Source organism: Equus asinus, chromosome 2 (assembly GCF_041296235.1).
Source record: "Equus asinus isolate D_3611 breed Donkey chromosome 2, EquAss-T2T_v2, whole genome shotgun sequence".
NCBI classification, from domain to species: domain Eukaryota; kingdom Metazoa; phylum Chordata; class Mammalia; order Perissodactyla; family Equidae; genus Equus; species Equus asinus.
Genome location: NC_091791.1, coordinates 142070193 through 142086618, shown reverse-complemented (window position 1 = coordinate 142086618; position 16426 = coordinate 142070193). Strand labels below are relative to the sequence as shown.

Here is a 16426-nt window from a genome sequence, read left to right as displayed (position 1 = left end):
AAAAAAATCAATTGCTGTAAGTCCTCTATTCTATAAAATGAAGCATAAGTTTGACAACTTGTCTGGGGAGAAAATTATCACATTAAATATATCAAATACAAAAACATTAACACGTAGAAAAAAAATAAAGTGCCCCCAAAGGGTTTCTGGACCCAATTCCAAGGTGTGTGTGGAGGCTTCCCCACACCAACAAGTAGTTCTCAGACACCAGCAAGGTGTCCAAGAATTCAACTCAATTCTGACCACTATCTACTGGGAGATAGAATCAGATTCCACAGGTAAAAGGGCTCAGTCCCACAAGACCACCTCCCACTTCAAATGCCAGCTGCAAGCCCAGGTTGTTACCTGTACTTCTGACTGACTAGCTATAAATCCGAGGTTCCCATGACCTACTCTTCAGGTTTGATTAATGTGTCAGAACAGCTCACAGAACTCATGGAAACACTTATGTTTACGAGTTTATTAAAGAATATGATAAAGGATACAGATGAACATCCAGATGGAACAGATGAGCAGGGCAAGGTGTGAGGGAAGGGGCACAGAGTTTCCATGCCCTCTCTGAGCGCCCCACTCTCCCAGAACCTCCATGTGTTCAACAACTCGGACGCTCCCAGAAAAAGGGCTGAGGAGCTGGCCTCTTGAGTGTTTAATGGAGACTTCATTACATGGGCACGACTAAGTCATTGGCCACTGGCAACTGATTCAACCTCAAGCCCCGCTCCCTCCCCAGAAATCAAGGGAAGGGACTGAATCCAATCCTCTGATCAGATGGCTGGTTCTCCTGGCAACCAACCTCCACCTTTGGGTGGGGTCCGAAAATAATCTTCATCCACATAACAAAAAATTCTAAGGCTTTTGGGAGGTGTGAGCCAGGAATTGTAGGTAGATGAAGACCACATATATATTTCTTACAAATCACAGTATCACAGTGCCTCTAAGAATGTAGTAGACAAAAATGCTATTCACTAGCACCTACCGCTAGATGAGAAAAGGAAAGATGCAAAAGGTGTTGCCCCTAGATTCAAAGAACTTGATTAAAATGGCATAGGAAAAAAATTGAGTGATTAAGTGCTTAATTGTACAGAACTCACTATACAACATGATGTCAAGAAAAGGTCAATGGGGACTAGAGTAGCTAAAGAATGTTTCAAAGCACAATGATTTCAACTATGACTTCAAAAAAGGTTAAAACGTGATTAAGTAGGATTTGGAGACAAAGGAGTGAAGATTCCAGAAAAGATATAAAGCAGGAATGAAAGCAGGACCACAAAATCTAAGTCAGATAGTGAATTAAGAAGTGAATTAAGGCCTGCTGGACTTAAGTGGAGTTGAATACTGATGAACAGCAAGAAATAGGGTTGGATTGATCGTACGGAGCTCCACAGGCCTTAGAAACCTGACAGAAAACTTTAGACACCATATAGTGGACAAGATGAAATTATTATAGGTTTTTAGAAGTGGACTGCATGAAAAAGAATGTCTTCTATTAGAAGAGTTATTTTGGCAGCAATATACAGCATAGTTCAGTGGGGAAAAAGGACAGGGGCAGAGAACAGCTATGTTGCTGCTATAATAATCCAGGAATGAGATGGTAAAGCACCAAACTATAGTCCTGGCAGTGGAAAAAAGGAAGAAAGAACCTTAAGTGACATTGCAAACTTGGTAACTTATTAAAATATGGTGATGAAGACAAGAGAGGAAAATCAAATACGAAACCAATATTGTTAGCCTGATAGAATTAAGGAACAGTGGTATCTACTACCAAAAGAAGAATAATTGGAAATGAAAGCAAACTGAGGTAGCAAGGCACCATGGCAAAGAAGAAGGGTTACCGTGAAAATGCCAAGCTTAAGGTGACTGGTAACTACCGGCATCTGGCAAATAAATGAGATGTGGTTAGAGCTGTCTGTTCAGTCCATCTATTTCTTGATTTTAGCAAAGAAGTGAAAAGAGAAAAAGAAAGGACAGCTAAGAAATAAATGTCTGGATATTCACAATTAAAGAGCATCTAAGGAAGGGAGCAGGAAAAATAAAATGTTAACCAAAGGTAAGATAAATGAAAACAGGGATCTTGCATCCTTGCCCACGAATCCCCAAATGCCTGGCAGACTAAATGACACAAAGTCAGCTCTCAAAGAGGAACGAATGAGAATTTCCCAAGTGGGAAGTAATCATACTAACAAGAAGAAATGTTAGAGACATAATGAAAGATAAAGACTGGAAAAAGGCCACTGAGTTGGCAAGAAGAACAAGAAGCCAGACTGCAAGAGTTAAAAAGGACAAGAGCAGAGAAGATCTAGCAGAGTGAGGATGGTAAGCTGATGGACAGGCAGCAGTTAAAAGGAAAAGCAGCAGGGTAGACAAAGGGCATTATTTTACTTGTTTGGATATTTTTCCAACAAAAAATAATACTTGCTCATTCAAGAAAATTTGGAGAATATAATAAAGTAGGGGGAAAATTACACTGTTCCGCCACCTAAGTGCAAACACAGGTGACACTTTTAAAATGTATGTTCAAATTTATTCCACCAAAAACATGAGTGGGTTTACACATCACACAAGAGAAAAATAACTGAAGGACTGGAGGAGAGGGAAAGGGATAGGAAAACAGTAAAACCAGGAGTGAGATTAGCTAGCAATGGTTACGGTATTTCTTGAATCTTTTCTTAGTGGTCAAAAAATGTACTTTTCTGCTTTAATTATTTTTTATTATTGAGAGTAAAGATTTTTGCATACCTCTTAGCTGTTTATGTTATTTAGATTATTCTTCTTAGAAAATGAGTATTTACATTCTTCATTCAATTACCTAATGACTTTTTTTCTTATGGCTATGAGTGAGCTCTTTAGGTCACTGAGAGATCAGCTCTGTTTTACTGCAAAAACTTTTTCTCCAAGATTGTTGTTGCTGCTTCAAGGAAGTCATAAGCACGTCTAAAGTCACAGGAAAAGCAGCCCGTGGAAATCACAGTGAGATGATGCTGACAGAAACAGGGTATGTGTTAGAACAAATTCCCTAAATATATGGAAAAGGATGAATCCAAAGGGAAAAACAAACTGCCTCCAATAACGGAAAAGTACAGAGATACAAGGGCCAAGATATAGGAGCCGAGATATGGGCTGAAGGAGGGACCCCTACATTCACTGAGAGTCAATTCAGGGTACACAGTGCTCTTTCAGGACTGCTATTGGTGCAGTTCCTGGTCCTCTGCCCCAGCTGCCTCCATCCTTTTCTTCTCTATTATTACTTAATATTCTTTCTTCAGCCATTGTAAAACTCAGATGAGAGGATTGTGATTGGTGGAAACCCCACTTCACAGTCAAGGTAATTCTGTCCTAAGCTATTTTCCTTTAATTATTCTCATTACTGGCAAGGCTTATGGTCATCAACAACTCTGAATTCCTTGCTAGCAGGAATAAAGATTTCCCAGTAAGCACAGTGTTAAATGGATTTGGATCAATAGCCTGTCCGTTGATTTTCTGTTAAGGCCACCATCCTCAATTTTGCCAATAAAAATATCATGTCCTCACCGAATCCCTCTCTCATCTAATTCTGTATTTGTTTATACCATTGATTATAACATCACTGCACTTAACAAAATCTTATTTTTGTTAAATTCAATTGATGATGCATACAACTAGCACACAAGGGGTGAATGTTTTAAAGGTAGAGATAGTGTCTTATTACCTTTTTTTTTGAGGAAGATTAGCCCTAAGCTAACATCTGCTGCCAATCCTCCTCTTTTTTTTCCCTGAGGAAGACTGGCCCTGAGCTAACATCTGTGCACATCTTCCTGTACCTTTTATATGTGGGACACCTGCCACAGCACGGCTTGTCAAGCAGTGCCATGTGGGCACCTGGGTCCCAAACCAGTGAACCCCAGGCTGCCGAAGCAGAATATGCAAACTTAACCGCTATACCACCGGGCCCACCCCTGTCTTATTACTTTTTAATCTTCCTATGCCTGTATGTAGTACACATTAAAATAAATGTGTACCAAATTTGGTTTTCCTTGACCACTTGATTCTGTAAAATTAGAACTAGTCTTTGACCTCCTCACTTCTTTGAAACTTGTGTATATAGAATTTGGCCAAACACTGCTTGCTAGTATCTCCTGCTTCAGAAAAAGGAACCATGCATTTAATAATCTGACAGTTAAATTTTATATCATTACATACACATACAATTAATAGAGCTAATGATTGCAATCAAAATGGAAAGTCAATGACATTAACTGAAGCATCTTGTTCAAATACATTCCCAGGCTCCCAGAAGCACCAACTTTACTCCAAGCAAGATTTCAGTGAAGTGACACTCTTATCCAATTAAATTTTTAAAATTTCATATGTACTGCAAAAACAATGGCAAGTTCTTTAATACCCCATATACCAGTAATATTTTATTGTCATATTTTAAGTTACTTATGCAGTGATTGCTTTGCTTCACGTATATTCAATCTCTGAATTCCTATGAACTTTGCATATTAGAAAATGAGAATGTTTCATTTAAATTCAGTAAAAATTCACTAAAACAAACTCGTCTCAGGTAAGCCCAGTCTAAATTACTAAAAAAATTAATTTACACAACTCAGATCACTATTCCCTGGGAGTTGGGAAAGCTTCATGGAAGCAGAGGCACATGAGTTAGATCTTAATGTTAGACATCTATATCAGCAGAAAAAAGAGAAAGGTTTTTAAGGTAGCAGGTAAAGTGACCAGCACAGGCAAAGGCAGAGACACAAGACAATGAAAGCAAAGAAAAAGGGTTATGGATAGTGCAAACTGAAGCAGCCACTAATACAGTAATCCCCTGTTCTTATCTTGTAGCTACTTGGCAGTACAAGATGATCAAAGTAGGAGAGCCACAGAAAAATAAAAAGAATACAAGCAGAGAAAGAAAAACACAGACCCAAGTGCTCTCCATACTTGATTTGTATCTTAAAATTAGGCATCATAAATGGCAATACCATACCCCTCGGGACTCATACCCTCCAAGATAACCAACAGCTCTGACGCTTTACCTGTTAATAGAGCTCAAATTCTAAAACTCACAGATTTCAGAAAGAAAAGGGGAGGTAATTGTAGGGCATATGTACCATCACTTCCTATCCCCATGTTCCTGGGAGGCATCACTAATCAATCAGTCTTGGCAAGCAAGTTCAAATCAACTTGTTAACCCTGTGTTGGAATGAGTGCACTCTTTGCTATCTGAATCTTTGCTATTTGAACTCAGACACGAATGGGTTCACATAAATTTTTTTTTTTAGATAAGGCTATTTAGAGGAGATGGTATTTCACACCATACGGACTCCTGTCTTCCAAAATAACAAAACATAATAGATTGGAATCTGTCACTCTGACCTCTCTCTCTCTGAATTAAAAAACCAAATAGAAATTCAAATAGCAAGGAATATCTCTATGTTTTCAGTTTGTTCTAAGATATGAGGAATACAAAATCTCTCTTCCCACACAATTTTTTTGTAATATATATAGGAGCTACTTTAATAGTTGCCTGATACAGGTATTGTGCATAATTAACCAAACCTCATTGTTTTCTATTTCCTCTTACAAATAGGAGGTTTCTGTGCATGAAACAGAAAAAAGTAAATGTCTCAAGAAAGAAAAATCAAATCATGTTTTAAAGTTTTTATTCACATGGATTACGGTTAAGTGTGAAGTGCTTTAATCTCAAGTCAAGTGCATTAAAGTCTCAGACCTTATTGTTCCTTATTTATTATCCTGCGAAGGGCAAGAAGATTCTTCCTCCTATTGGTCTATGCTACTCATCTTTAACCTGAACTCACAGAACCCTTGAGAAAGCAACTAAATATAGGGAGACTAATGGAAAAGGAGGTACTGGATAAGAGTGGTCTAGTTTGGTCAGAGACAGGGAGTAACCATCTTATTGTCTTGTTCTTAACACCCTGTCACAATTACGCATTAAAATGTCTATCCTAGATGAAGATGAAAACTAGTGAAAGCGCAACACTACACTAAATTATTCTGAAAAGAATACACACCTTTCTTATTTACATAACCAAATTTACCATACAACATTCACTACTGCCTTAAAATATTACATTATTACTACAGGAAAAAGTTCCTCTGTGAAGTGCTTATAAGTACTGAGCACCTATTTATAAACAGAACAAGCACACAAATAGCCCCCCATTGCAATCTCAACTAGTAAACTCTCCAACAACAGAGATTACTGCATAGCCCTACATATTTTGCATAATCAACAGCTCTTAGCATATTTTAAACATAATACATGCTCACTAAATATTTGCAGGCGGAATCTCACTTACATAACAGAACTCTTGCACAAGGTAACAATAAGTGAATAACACCTTCAGATAGGCCTCCTGGGCTCACACCCAAGGAAACACTGACAAATCCTAATAATCTGTCCATTGAAAATGTTCTGCTGATTGCCTGTGATTAGTTAATTCTGTTCATCTTTCACTGTGCTCAAGCTATGCTTTATTATTGCTGCCAATATTAATTTAGTAATAGAGTCATAGAAATTTAAGCTAAAGGAACTTGCAAGGTTGTCTAATATAAACCTTTCATTTTTATAGACAAGCAAACTAAGGTCTACTTTTCCCACAATTAACAGTTTGGCACTTGTCACCTCTTTCCCTGGTCCCCTAACTAAATAAAAGAGAAGTTTTATTGCACATTTTTGCTTAGGTTAATATTACAAGTGAATGGGCATTCCTCAAATGCCAGTCTCTAGCTTAGCACTTTGTATATAGCAGGCACCCAGGTGAGTACTTACACACTGTTCTTGCTTAAAGTGTTCAAATTTGAGTAAATAACAATGCTTATTTTAATTATTTTCATTTGTACAATTTTAGTGTGTATTATTTTTCTAATATAAAAGGTGATCTGATCTGTTTTTATTCAAAGCATATCCTTCATAATAAATAAGTCACTTGTCTTTTCTACCACTGTCAAGCTCATTTCCCCCAGTAATACCAAAAACTTACGAGACAGAAACCAAATCAGCTCTACACATAACATCATTCAAGACACCTTCCAGTGGGGAGAGCAAATTGGTCAATTATTTATACACACAGATCCACTACCTAGGCTAACCAAGGCCGGAAAGTCGAGGGGCGTGAAATTGCTTAACTTGCCTTTCTAGTTAATAGAGAAGACAATTTCATCAGTTTCGAATTATAACAGAGAGTAAGGAACTGCCTTCTTTCTGGAATCAGAGAGTTAGTGTTGGGATGCAACCATCACAGCTGGCCTCAATCCAGAAAAGCAGAAAGCACCCTAAGTCTTTGGTATGCTTGGTGTAGAAGACAAGCTGAACTCAGGGCAGGTAGCAGGTCAACCAACTAATCAAAAATATATGAAAACCAGCTGATGTACTAGTCACTGTCTAATATTAAAGCAAAATGAAGATCACGGGCTTATGGTTAAAGTAAACTCTAAAGTTATGAGCTTTATAGTGAATGTTTCCTTCTACAGTTGAAAGAACAATAACTATTTCTCAGACAGAAATAATAAACTGCCTGACTCAGAACCAAACACAAAACTGAACTACTGAGTTCTAGGATAGGGGACAGAAATCAGGACTAATATGACATTACTAGGTAAATCTTACAGATCACCAAACTTTGCTTATTGTGACTGAGAAATAAGAAAGTTAAAAAAAAAAAATTGCTCCATTTGAATTTAAATGAGAATTTAGAAAATATCCAAAATGGCCCACGTATATAATTCTACTTTGATTATAATTCTAAGCCTAAAATGTACCAGAATCAGAAGTGTGTATGACTTACAAGATGATATAAAGTCAAGCAACTCTGGCCCCAGCACTGCTTCCGGGGCCTGATAATGAATCAGAGGAATCCTACAGCTTCCCTGTCATTCAATTCATCTGTGTCCATAAAGTGGGTACAACAAGGACACACCTTAGGATTGTTTTAAGAAATGATTTGTAAGATCTTACTCGCAAATAAAAAGTTATAAATAAAAATAACATTAACTAATTCTTTTAAGAATCCCTGAATCTGCTAAGTAAATACAGTATTAGAACGTTTTCTACAATAAAACATCAGAGTTTCTTTTGAATTTCTAGGCAAAGGTTTGTTGTCTATGTGACAGACTAACTGCAAATATGTTAATCACTCCCATCCATGTAGGCATGATTATTCTCAAACATAACTACCACAAACAGGCAGAAGAGATCTCAAATGTAATTTTTTCTATCCTATTTTTTCCATAGCAATTTTATTTTATCAGGTTTCAAGTAAAACTGCTTTTTAAAAAGAAAAAGAAAAGCACTTAGTAAATTTTTTGTGTAAACTACATACAAATTTTCATTTTTTAAAAAACTATGAAGATAGTTCATGGGAGATAAGAGGAAGGAAAAAACTTGCTCTGATATTCTTTAGGCAACCAAAGAGGGGTGCAATGGAAGTTAAAGGAGTTTGCAGCAAGGTTAGTTTGTGGCTTTGTTTCAGGTTTGAGTACGAGCCTCCAGGTAGAAAAAAGACACAGGCTACTAGTTTTTTCTTTTTAAATGAAGTTTATATTAGAGTTCTGCTTTTTAGAAAATATAAACAACATCCTTACAGCATATTGAGTACTAAAACACACCTCTGCCAATAAATCTCCTTTCAAGTGAGTAGTGTAAGTGATTCGGACCTTTGTCTACGGGGTGGGAATGAGGAAGGTCAAGAAAGGTGCAGGCTTGTTAATTTGGACTGTAGATGAAGATATTCATAAGTATATTACACAAATATTACAACACTATCAAGTTAGCAGTATCTTTACTTTCTAGAACTACCTTAAAAAAACATTATATTTCTAATTCTTAAGAAACAGTTTCTGATCTCATCTAAGTACCATGATTTCAACTTTGAATACTTAATCTTTTTTTCAGACTCATTCAATGCTTGAAATTACCATGAACATACTTCTAGCAAACAGCAATTTAGCTTAATAAACAGAATAAATTAATTATGAATTGAGATAATAAATAACTCATTGTCCAGCTAAAGGCCTACATCACACACTATATTTATATTTGTAGAATAAGAAGACAAGCACAGACTTGTTTGTGATCTGCAAGTCCAATAATTTAAAACTATGATCTAAATGCAAAACCCATTTGATAATTTTTAAATGCCACATTTCTGTTTAATGTAATTTTAAATTCTGATTAGTAATGCTGCCAAAGGTTGATACAGGAAGGAGTACAAAACTGATAATCCCTCAGAACATTATCAGGTGATAAAATAATTGGTAAAAAGATACTGGTGCCTCAAAAAATGAGATACTTTAAGAATTGCAATTTTACGTACTAAAAATGATTTTAACATATATATATCTATATATATACAAACACACACACACACACACACACTATTTCTTAGGAGGAGATGGTAGTGAAGGAGCTTTCACTTTTTAATGTCTTTATTTCACACAGTCACCTGATGAATGTAAAAACAGTCTTGTGGACCAGGGGATATGAAACTATATATTAACTATATCTACTATTCTAAAGTTTTAAATATAATATAAAGGAATCACTTTAGCAAATAGGATTTCTAAAGTTGAAAATTAAATGCTAGTAAGTGTGCCATTAAATTTTAAAATAAAGATGTAAAATTGTACATTTGGGGATCAGGGTGTTTCTGCCCATTATTTTTCAGAGCAAGTACCAAAAACTGAAGTGCACTCTACTTCAGCATAAGTTTTTCTCACATTAAAGTCAGTGCAGTTAAGTTGTAATGGACGTGTAAATATAAATTACCAATGAAAGAATAATCAAATCATAAGATTTACCAAAAAGAGGGCTCCACTACCATTATTATTCAAACACTTCAGTCAGTTGCCTATACAATTCACTCTTATTTTTAAAATATAAAGTGAAGCTTCCTCTCCTCTATTGTTCTCAAAATAAAATATACATTACTAATTCAACTTTCTTAATTTGCCTTTCTTAAAAGATTTTAGTCCTTCAACTTGGATGAATCTTACCTCAATGTAAAAATCAAGGTGCTTAATTCAATTTAATGATGGTTTCAGAGACACCAAGTTACATCAAGTTAGGGGAAAAAAACCCATTCTGGTTTCTGGAAACCTTGATGGCAAGCTGGAGATTAACCATCTCTTACTTTAAATTACAGCTTAAAAAGGGAGTGAGGGTATCCATCAAAAAATAAAGCCTTCTCTCTCTCTCTCTCTCTCTCTCTCTCTCTCTCTCTCACACACACACACACACACACACACACACACACACACACACGACAATCCTATTTATCTGACCTATTCAAGTTGCCACAACATGACTACTGTCAAAGTCAAAAAAATTCTCCTTTAAAATATTTAAATTTCATTTTAAAATTAAAACTGAAAGCAAGATACTCAGCTGCCAACTACTGTGTAGTAAGAAACTATTAAAGCCTGCACTGACCTACTTCATATTAGCATCATGACAATATGGATGTATGCCAAGAAACTAATGAAAATTACTATATAACAAACCTTAATTTTGTATTTAAAAATTGTCACTTTTTAACTGTGTAAATACTATACTGCAACACCAGCTGTTTTATGATATATTTATTTTTAAATTGCAATATAAAAGCAAGGAGTTTTGATATTTTAGTAGCCATATTCAATGATGGACATGCAAGATCTCATTTTTAAAATTAGAGCTTTTTTTATACCACATTTAATTCTATTTTTAAACTTCTATTAAAAGCAGTCTCTTAGACCAAATTCCTAATATTGCTTTCCATTTTTAAAAGAACACTACACTTTTTAAAAAATGTCAGTTAATGAAAAATCCTACAAAAATAATGTAAGTTCATGTTCAAAGAATATTTGCAATGCTTCTAACAGAGGATAGACTTAACTCAGTGTATTTAATTATTAAAAGACTGCCAGACTGCCCCCAGTCTTTCAGAGTTTAATCTAATGCTGAAATATTGGAAATTCTCCTTCAAGAGAGTACCGGAATAGCAAAGGATATTTCATCTATGTCCTCTAAAAAAAGATACACGAAACGGCAAGACATTTATTTTAAATTACAGACATCTTTTTAAATTAAAAAAATCACTTTACAGTGTAAACTATCACCTTAAAATATCTTACACGAAAGAAACCCTCCTTTACCATCAATGCAAAGAATAAACTCCCTGGAAGAGAAATTTAATTTCAGAAAAAAGGCAAAAACATCCAGAAACAGCAGCTAAACCAACTGAAAGGAAGAGACACATTAGGTTTTGTGCTGCATATTAATATTCTTACGCACAATGTCTGTTTGGTGAAAATTCACAATACACTTCTTCCTCCCTGTATGAATGCAAAAAGGAGTAAACACATTTCGCATTCCTCAGTCCCAAATTCATGCCACCATCATGCAATATGACTTAATTTCGACCCATATTCCTCTTACACATAAATGAAAAACACAAATAACTTGTTTATCTGCACTCACAATTGAGGAGGGGGTAAAAGCATTTTTTGGCTATGGAGACCGGGGGCTGATGCGAATTCCCCGCACCTCCAGGGGTCCTATAAATATGCACCCGACTCTGGATACCCACATTCTATGAATGCATCAGCCTCCTCCTCCGCTCCCCCGCCCGCCGCCCCCCACCCCCTTTGCAGCAGAAATGTGCCTGGGCTTTTTCACCCCAGCGATGGAGGATCTTCTTACCAGATGGAGTTCTTGATCTCGTGTTGCAGCGCGCTGGCCTCCGTCCCTGGCAGCCCAGGCACAAGGGCTGGCAGAGCCACCCCCGAGTTGGGGGCGCTGGGGGGAAGCTGCTGATGGGCATCAGGCTGCTGTGGTGGCGGCTGTTGTTGTTCCTCTGCCATCGCTGCTGGAGGGGTGGGAGGGAGGGAGGGAAGATGGGGGCGCGGGGAAGGGTGAGGGAAGAGACGGGGAGGGGAGGACGAAGGGGGAGAGGAGGAGGAGGGGGGGAGGGGAAGAGGAGGAGGAGGAGGAAGGAAGCTGGATAAGCTAGGCCTTTACCCCAGGGCTCGAGTGAGTCGCTTTCGCCTGCCGCCTGGGGGACATCACCGGGGAAACCGAGCGGCTCCTCGCGGCCGGGGCGCTTCACCGCGGGAGAGGCATGGCGGCGCCCCTCAGCCCCCCGCCGCCGTCGCCGCCTCCTCCCGTCAGCGGCCGGGGCTGGGGGGTGAGGAGGGGGCGTCTGAAGACGAGCTGCGGGGGCAAGGCTCCCCCCCGATCCGAGGAGAACAGTTGCTCAGGGACTCCGCGGTCCGGCCTTCCTTTCTTGCCCCCGGGGCTTTCCACTCCGGGGGCCCCGCGCTGCTGCAGCCCCAGGCTCGGCTCCACGCCACTCCCCACGCCGCCGCCGCCGCCGCCGCCGCCGCGGCCGCCGCTGCCCTGCCAGCCCCGGAGGCAGCCCAGTGCGCGCAGCCGCACTGCGGCCCGGCGCAGACGGCAAACACCTACCGCTCGGCCGGGGGGGCGTGGACCCTTGTGTGGGGGTTACCGGCGCGGGCGCGGGGGGCCGGGAGGGGGGCGCACGGGTGCGGAGGGCGGGCGCGGGCCAGCCGGACCCAGAACGCGCGCCGCCAGGGCTGAGGAGGGGACTAGCCCAGCTGGTGGAGGAGAGCAGGAAAACGTGGGGGAGGTGCTGGCGAGAGAAAGAGAACTTGCGTGAGGAGGAGCAGGAGGAGGAGAAACCAAATTTAATATTTGGCGTGGAAATGGGATTTTTTTTTTGCATCTTCAATGCAAGTGAAGTGAAATTAATCAACATTATCCTCCCTCCCCTCGACAAGTGAGGATTACTTTCTCCCTGGGTGAATGAAGAGAATGGAAGCAGGTAAGAGGATAAGCTGACTTTTCAGAAGCCCCCAAAGAAGAACACCCATTGGAATTAACCACCCTTTAGGTAATTCAGTCTTGAACGGAAATCGCAAGTCAGGAGCTGGGTTGAGTGCTCCTCAGTCGGGCATTCAAAGCCCTCCAAATCTGGCCCCACTTTAGCTATCCAATCATAGCTGCCTCCATCCCCCTGCAAGAACTCCCGGCTCCAATCAGTGAAGTCTCCATGCCATTATCAACGCGCAGCAGATTCATTCTTCCTTCGTGCCTTTGCTCATGCTGTTCCCCTCACCTCCCCACCCCACCCCCTTTCCAGGAATGCCCTCCCTCCTCCTCTATACCGCTCTCAAGCCAACCTAGGCTCTAAGGCACAGCTCGAGTCGCGGCTTGTCAGGGTCCCTGGCAGCCAAGGCCCCTGCCTGCCTCTGAAAGAAACGCGTGTGGTTCTCTCAACGTGGAGGCTCAGGCTCCAACCTCAAGCTTCTTCCTTTGGAGCCAGTTGAACCCTTGGACGCTCTCTCCACCCCCCAACCCCCATTCTTAAGAGAGAGCTTTGCCCACAAGAGTACGACTCCCTGCCACAAGCAAGCAAGTCCCCTTTAAGAGCTGAAGAATTGGCTTTTCTAGGTGGGGCTGATCAGGCAGGCCTAAACAGCCTGGGTGTAGAAGACAACAGCCAAGGCCTCTGGCACCAGATAGAACAGCTGCTCCGCTCACACTGACCTTTCTCTGGCCTGTGGGTGTTAGGAGCTCTTCGGTTTTAACTTTTCTGAGTTCCTATCAGGTTTCTACCTGTCCGATTCCCTGGCCACTTTCCTGCTGTACTTGGACTTTGGGCTGTGAGGCTCTGCCACCTTTTAGACTCCTCGTGGGTGGGGAATCTGATTGGCTTGGGCTTCCTGGCCTTTGGAGTGCTCACTTCCCTGCCTTGGCCAGGAACTCTTTTGCACCTCTGTGCCCTCAGGCCTGGCCCACAGACTCCACTCCCAGATTCACCCTGAATGCTTACACATGGTGGGGGAAGGGGGCGAGGGAGGGAAGAAGGGCACCTGTGTGCAAAACAAAAGCTCCTCCATGAGGATCCCAGGCCTCTTGCATTCCTTTATGCTCTGAGCACCCATTGCACTGATTGTATCACACAAACGAACCCCCTTTTCTAGAACCTAAGGTCACTATTAGCTTAGCCACTTTAGGAAAATATAAGATGTTTATGAATTCATTCTGCATATGTACTCTTGTGTCTGTCCTATGGAAAGACAGTATTTTTCTGTACCAAATTAATAGACATGGTGTGCACTAGATAGAAGCTTTGAAGAATAAAAATAGCTAGCGTTTGTTGAACACTTTCCTATGCCAGACCTAGCACTTTCCATACATTATCATAGTTGCCCCTCCCCAAATTGTATAATGTAGCTACTATTATTCTCCCTATTTTACAGATGAAACAGAAGCTTAGAGAGGTTAAATAACTTTCTTAAAGTTACCCAATTAGTGAATGAGGGAGCCGGGATTTGAATTCTGGAACTCTAATTCCAGAGCCTGCAAGCCATGCTGAAAATAAGATTATACTGAAAAAAATCCTGAATATATATATAACCTCTATATCCATGGGGAAGATGGAGGAAGGAAAGACATTGAGGAAAGTTGCCAAGTCCACGTTCTAATTTTCTACCTCGCCAAGAGAGAATGATGGCTCCACGTTGCCACGCCCTGGGAAGGGGGAGATCTTAGGGAGTGGGAGGTTCATCCAAGAAAGGTAATGCATCTGAGACCTGACAAAGGCCTTAAGAAAAGGAAGCTGAGAACCAAGACGTTTCTTAAAAAGTTCGCTACCGGTGTCACACGGCCTGGCTTCCCGAGTGCAACTTTTCAGAGTTTTTTATAGGTTCCAGAAAAGAGCAGCCATATTACCCCAGACGCCACTAGAGGGCTCAGCAGAGCTGCAACCCTGAGCTGCCCTCTAGAGGCGGTGCTGAGAGAGGGCATTGTTGAGCCTTTGGGGCCTTCAAAGACCAGCAGGCGGTTGGAGGAGACGTCTGGAACTCTTAGGTTCAGCTAGCTGTGAGAAGGGTGGCAGATAGTATCAAACTGAAGAGACCTTATTGCCGGAATGAGACATCCTTGCAGGGAAGGAAAGTTCAGCCCCCACTGCTCACTGAACATCTGGGACTTTTATGACAGTCTTCAGAGAGGGTTGTGAATAACATTACGCTACTAGAAACCTAAAAGAAACCTGGTAAAGTTACCCAAAATCTTGAGTGGGGACTCAAGCTAAACCCAGACACCCCGAGTAAAAGCTGCGGAGCAGCCCTGTGCTTCTCAAACGGTATGTGAAGCCTCTGTTGTGAAACCCTGTACTGAGGACCCAGAGTCAAGGTGGCTCATTTTCTCAGACCTTCCGTTTGATTCAGTGAGTAGTGGAAAACATTAAACTAAACACGAATTTTTAAGATAACACGTTAGATTTTGAACTTGTATTTCCCAACCCTGAGGAGTATAAGTCTGTTCTCTCTGAAAGTGTACTCCAGTGGAAAATTTTGAGAAACATTGATGTAGTGGGGAAGAAAGAGTGGTCTCGGAATCGGAAGACCTGGGAATTCAAACCCTCTGTTTCCATGTCTATAAAGATGAAAATGATGACCTACCTCACTGGGTTGTGAGGAACAATATGTAAAGTGATATCTAAACCATGGAAGTCCTTTACACTATAAAGACAATATACAAGGCAGATTGTGAGCACCTCAAAAGTAGTAACTATGTTTTATTTATCCTAGTAGTCCTGGGACACAATTCCTTACTCCTAGGTGTTTAGCAAATATTTTTTGAATTCAGTAGTTACCTAACCTTAAATTTCTTAGCCCAGTATATTATATCATCTTGCTCTCTTATGTCTGTGAACCTTGTCTCCTTTATGAAACTGTAAACTTTTATACTGTCCAGACTGTAGCATATGCATTTATAATATATTTATCCTGCCTGATACATAATAGTATTGGGCACAGAAAATATAAATAAATTAATTAATTAAATGAATAAGACCTTGTCTCAACTTGAAGTAGTTTACATTCTTGGGAGCAGAGACACATAATATATATTAATTATACAAGATGATGAGTTCTAAAATAGAATCATGCCTCCTAATGCTGTGGAGTCATAGTGGAGGGAGGGATTGGTCCTGCTCAGGGTCAAGGAAATGTTTGGAGAAGGCCTCTTGGCTGGCATTTGAATTGAGTCTCATTGGATGAGTAGAAGTTCAGTAGGCAGAGCAGTGAGGGAAGAGGATTTCGGGTCAAGGAACAGTATGAGCACTGGTGTGAAGCCATGAAAGGGCGCATAGGATGAGAGAATAATGCATAGCCCAGTGTTAGCTCTGTGCTCGGATCCTTAATGCAGTGTATAGGGGAGGGAAAGAAGGTGGGGGAAGCACAAGCCCGTTTACAAAATGTTGCTCTACGTTATTAGTTATCACTGTTCTGACAAAAGACGAGGCCTAAAATAGGTCTCGTCAGTGGTAAATATTGGTTAAGTGATTAGAGTGTACATTTTATTTCCACAAATTATGGTGGTTTACAGATATGGAAAAGATAAGATTCTACC

At 40.3% G+C, this 16426-nt stretch overlaps 1 protein-coding gene across 4 annotated transcripts in view; it reads right to left on the bottom strand.

Annotated features, from left to right (window-relative positions):
- Positions 1-12874, bottom strand: part of RFX7 (regulatory factor X7) — a 127981-nt gene extending 115107 nt beyond the window's left edge. Inside the window, exons 1-2 of one of the 4 annotated variants that reach the window (XM_044764837.2) lie at positions 12452-12874; positions 11687-11849 (exon numbers count right to left, since the gene is read on the bottom strand). In XM_044764837.2, coding sequence (XP_044620772.2) covers positions 11687-11849; positions 12452-12761 — 473 coding nt within the window. In that variant the 5' untranslated portion in view covers positions 12762-12874. Of the gene's footprint in view, positions 1-11464; positions 11563-11686; positions 11853-12004; positions 12368-12451 lie in introns of those variants that run through there. The other 3 variants (XM_044764838.2, XM_044764839.2, XM_070500961.1) reach the window with 3 other exon arrangements.
- Positions 12875-16426: the final 3552 nt, after the last annotated feature.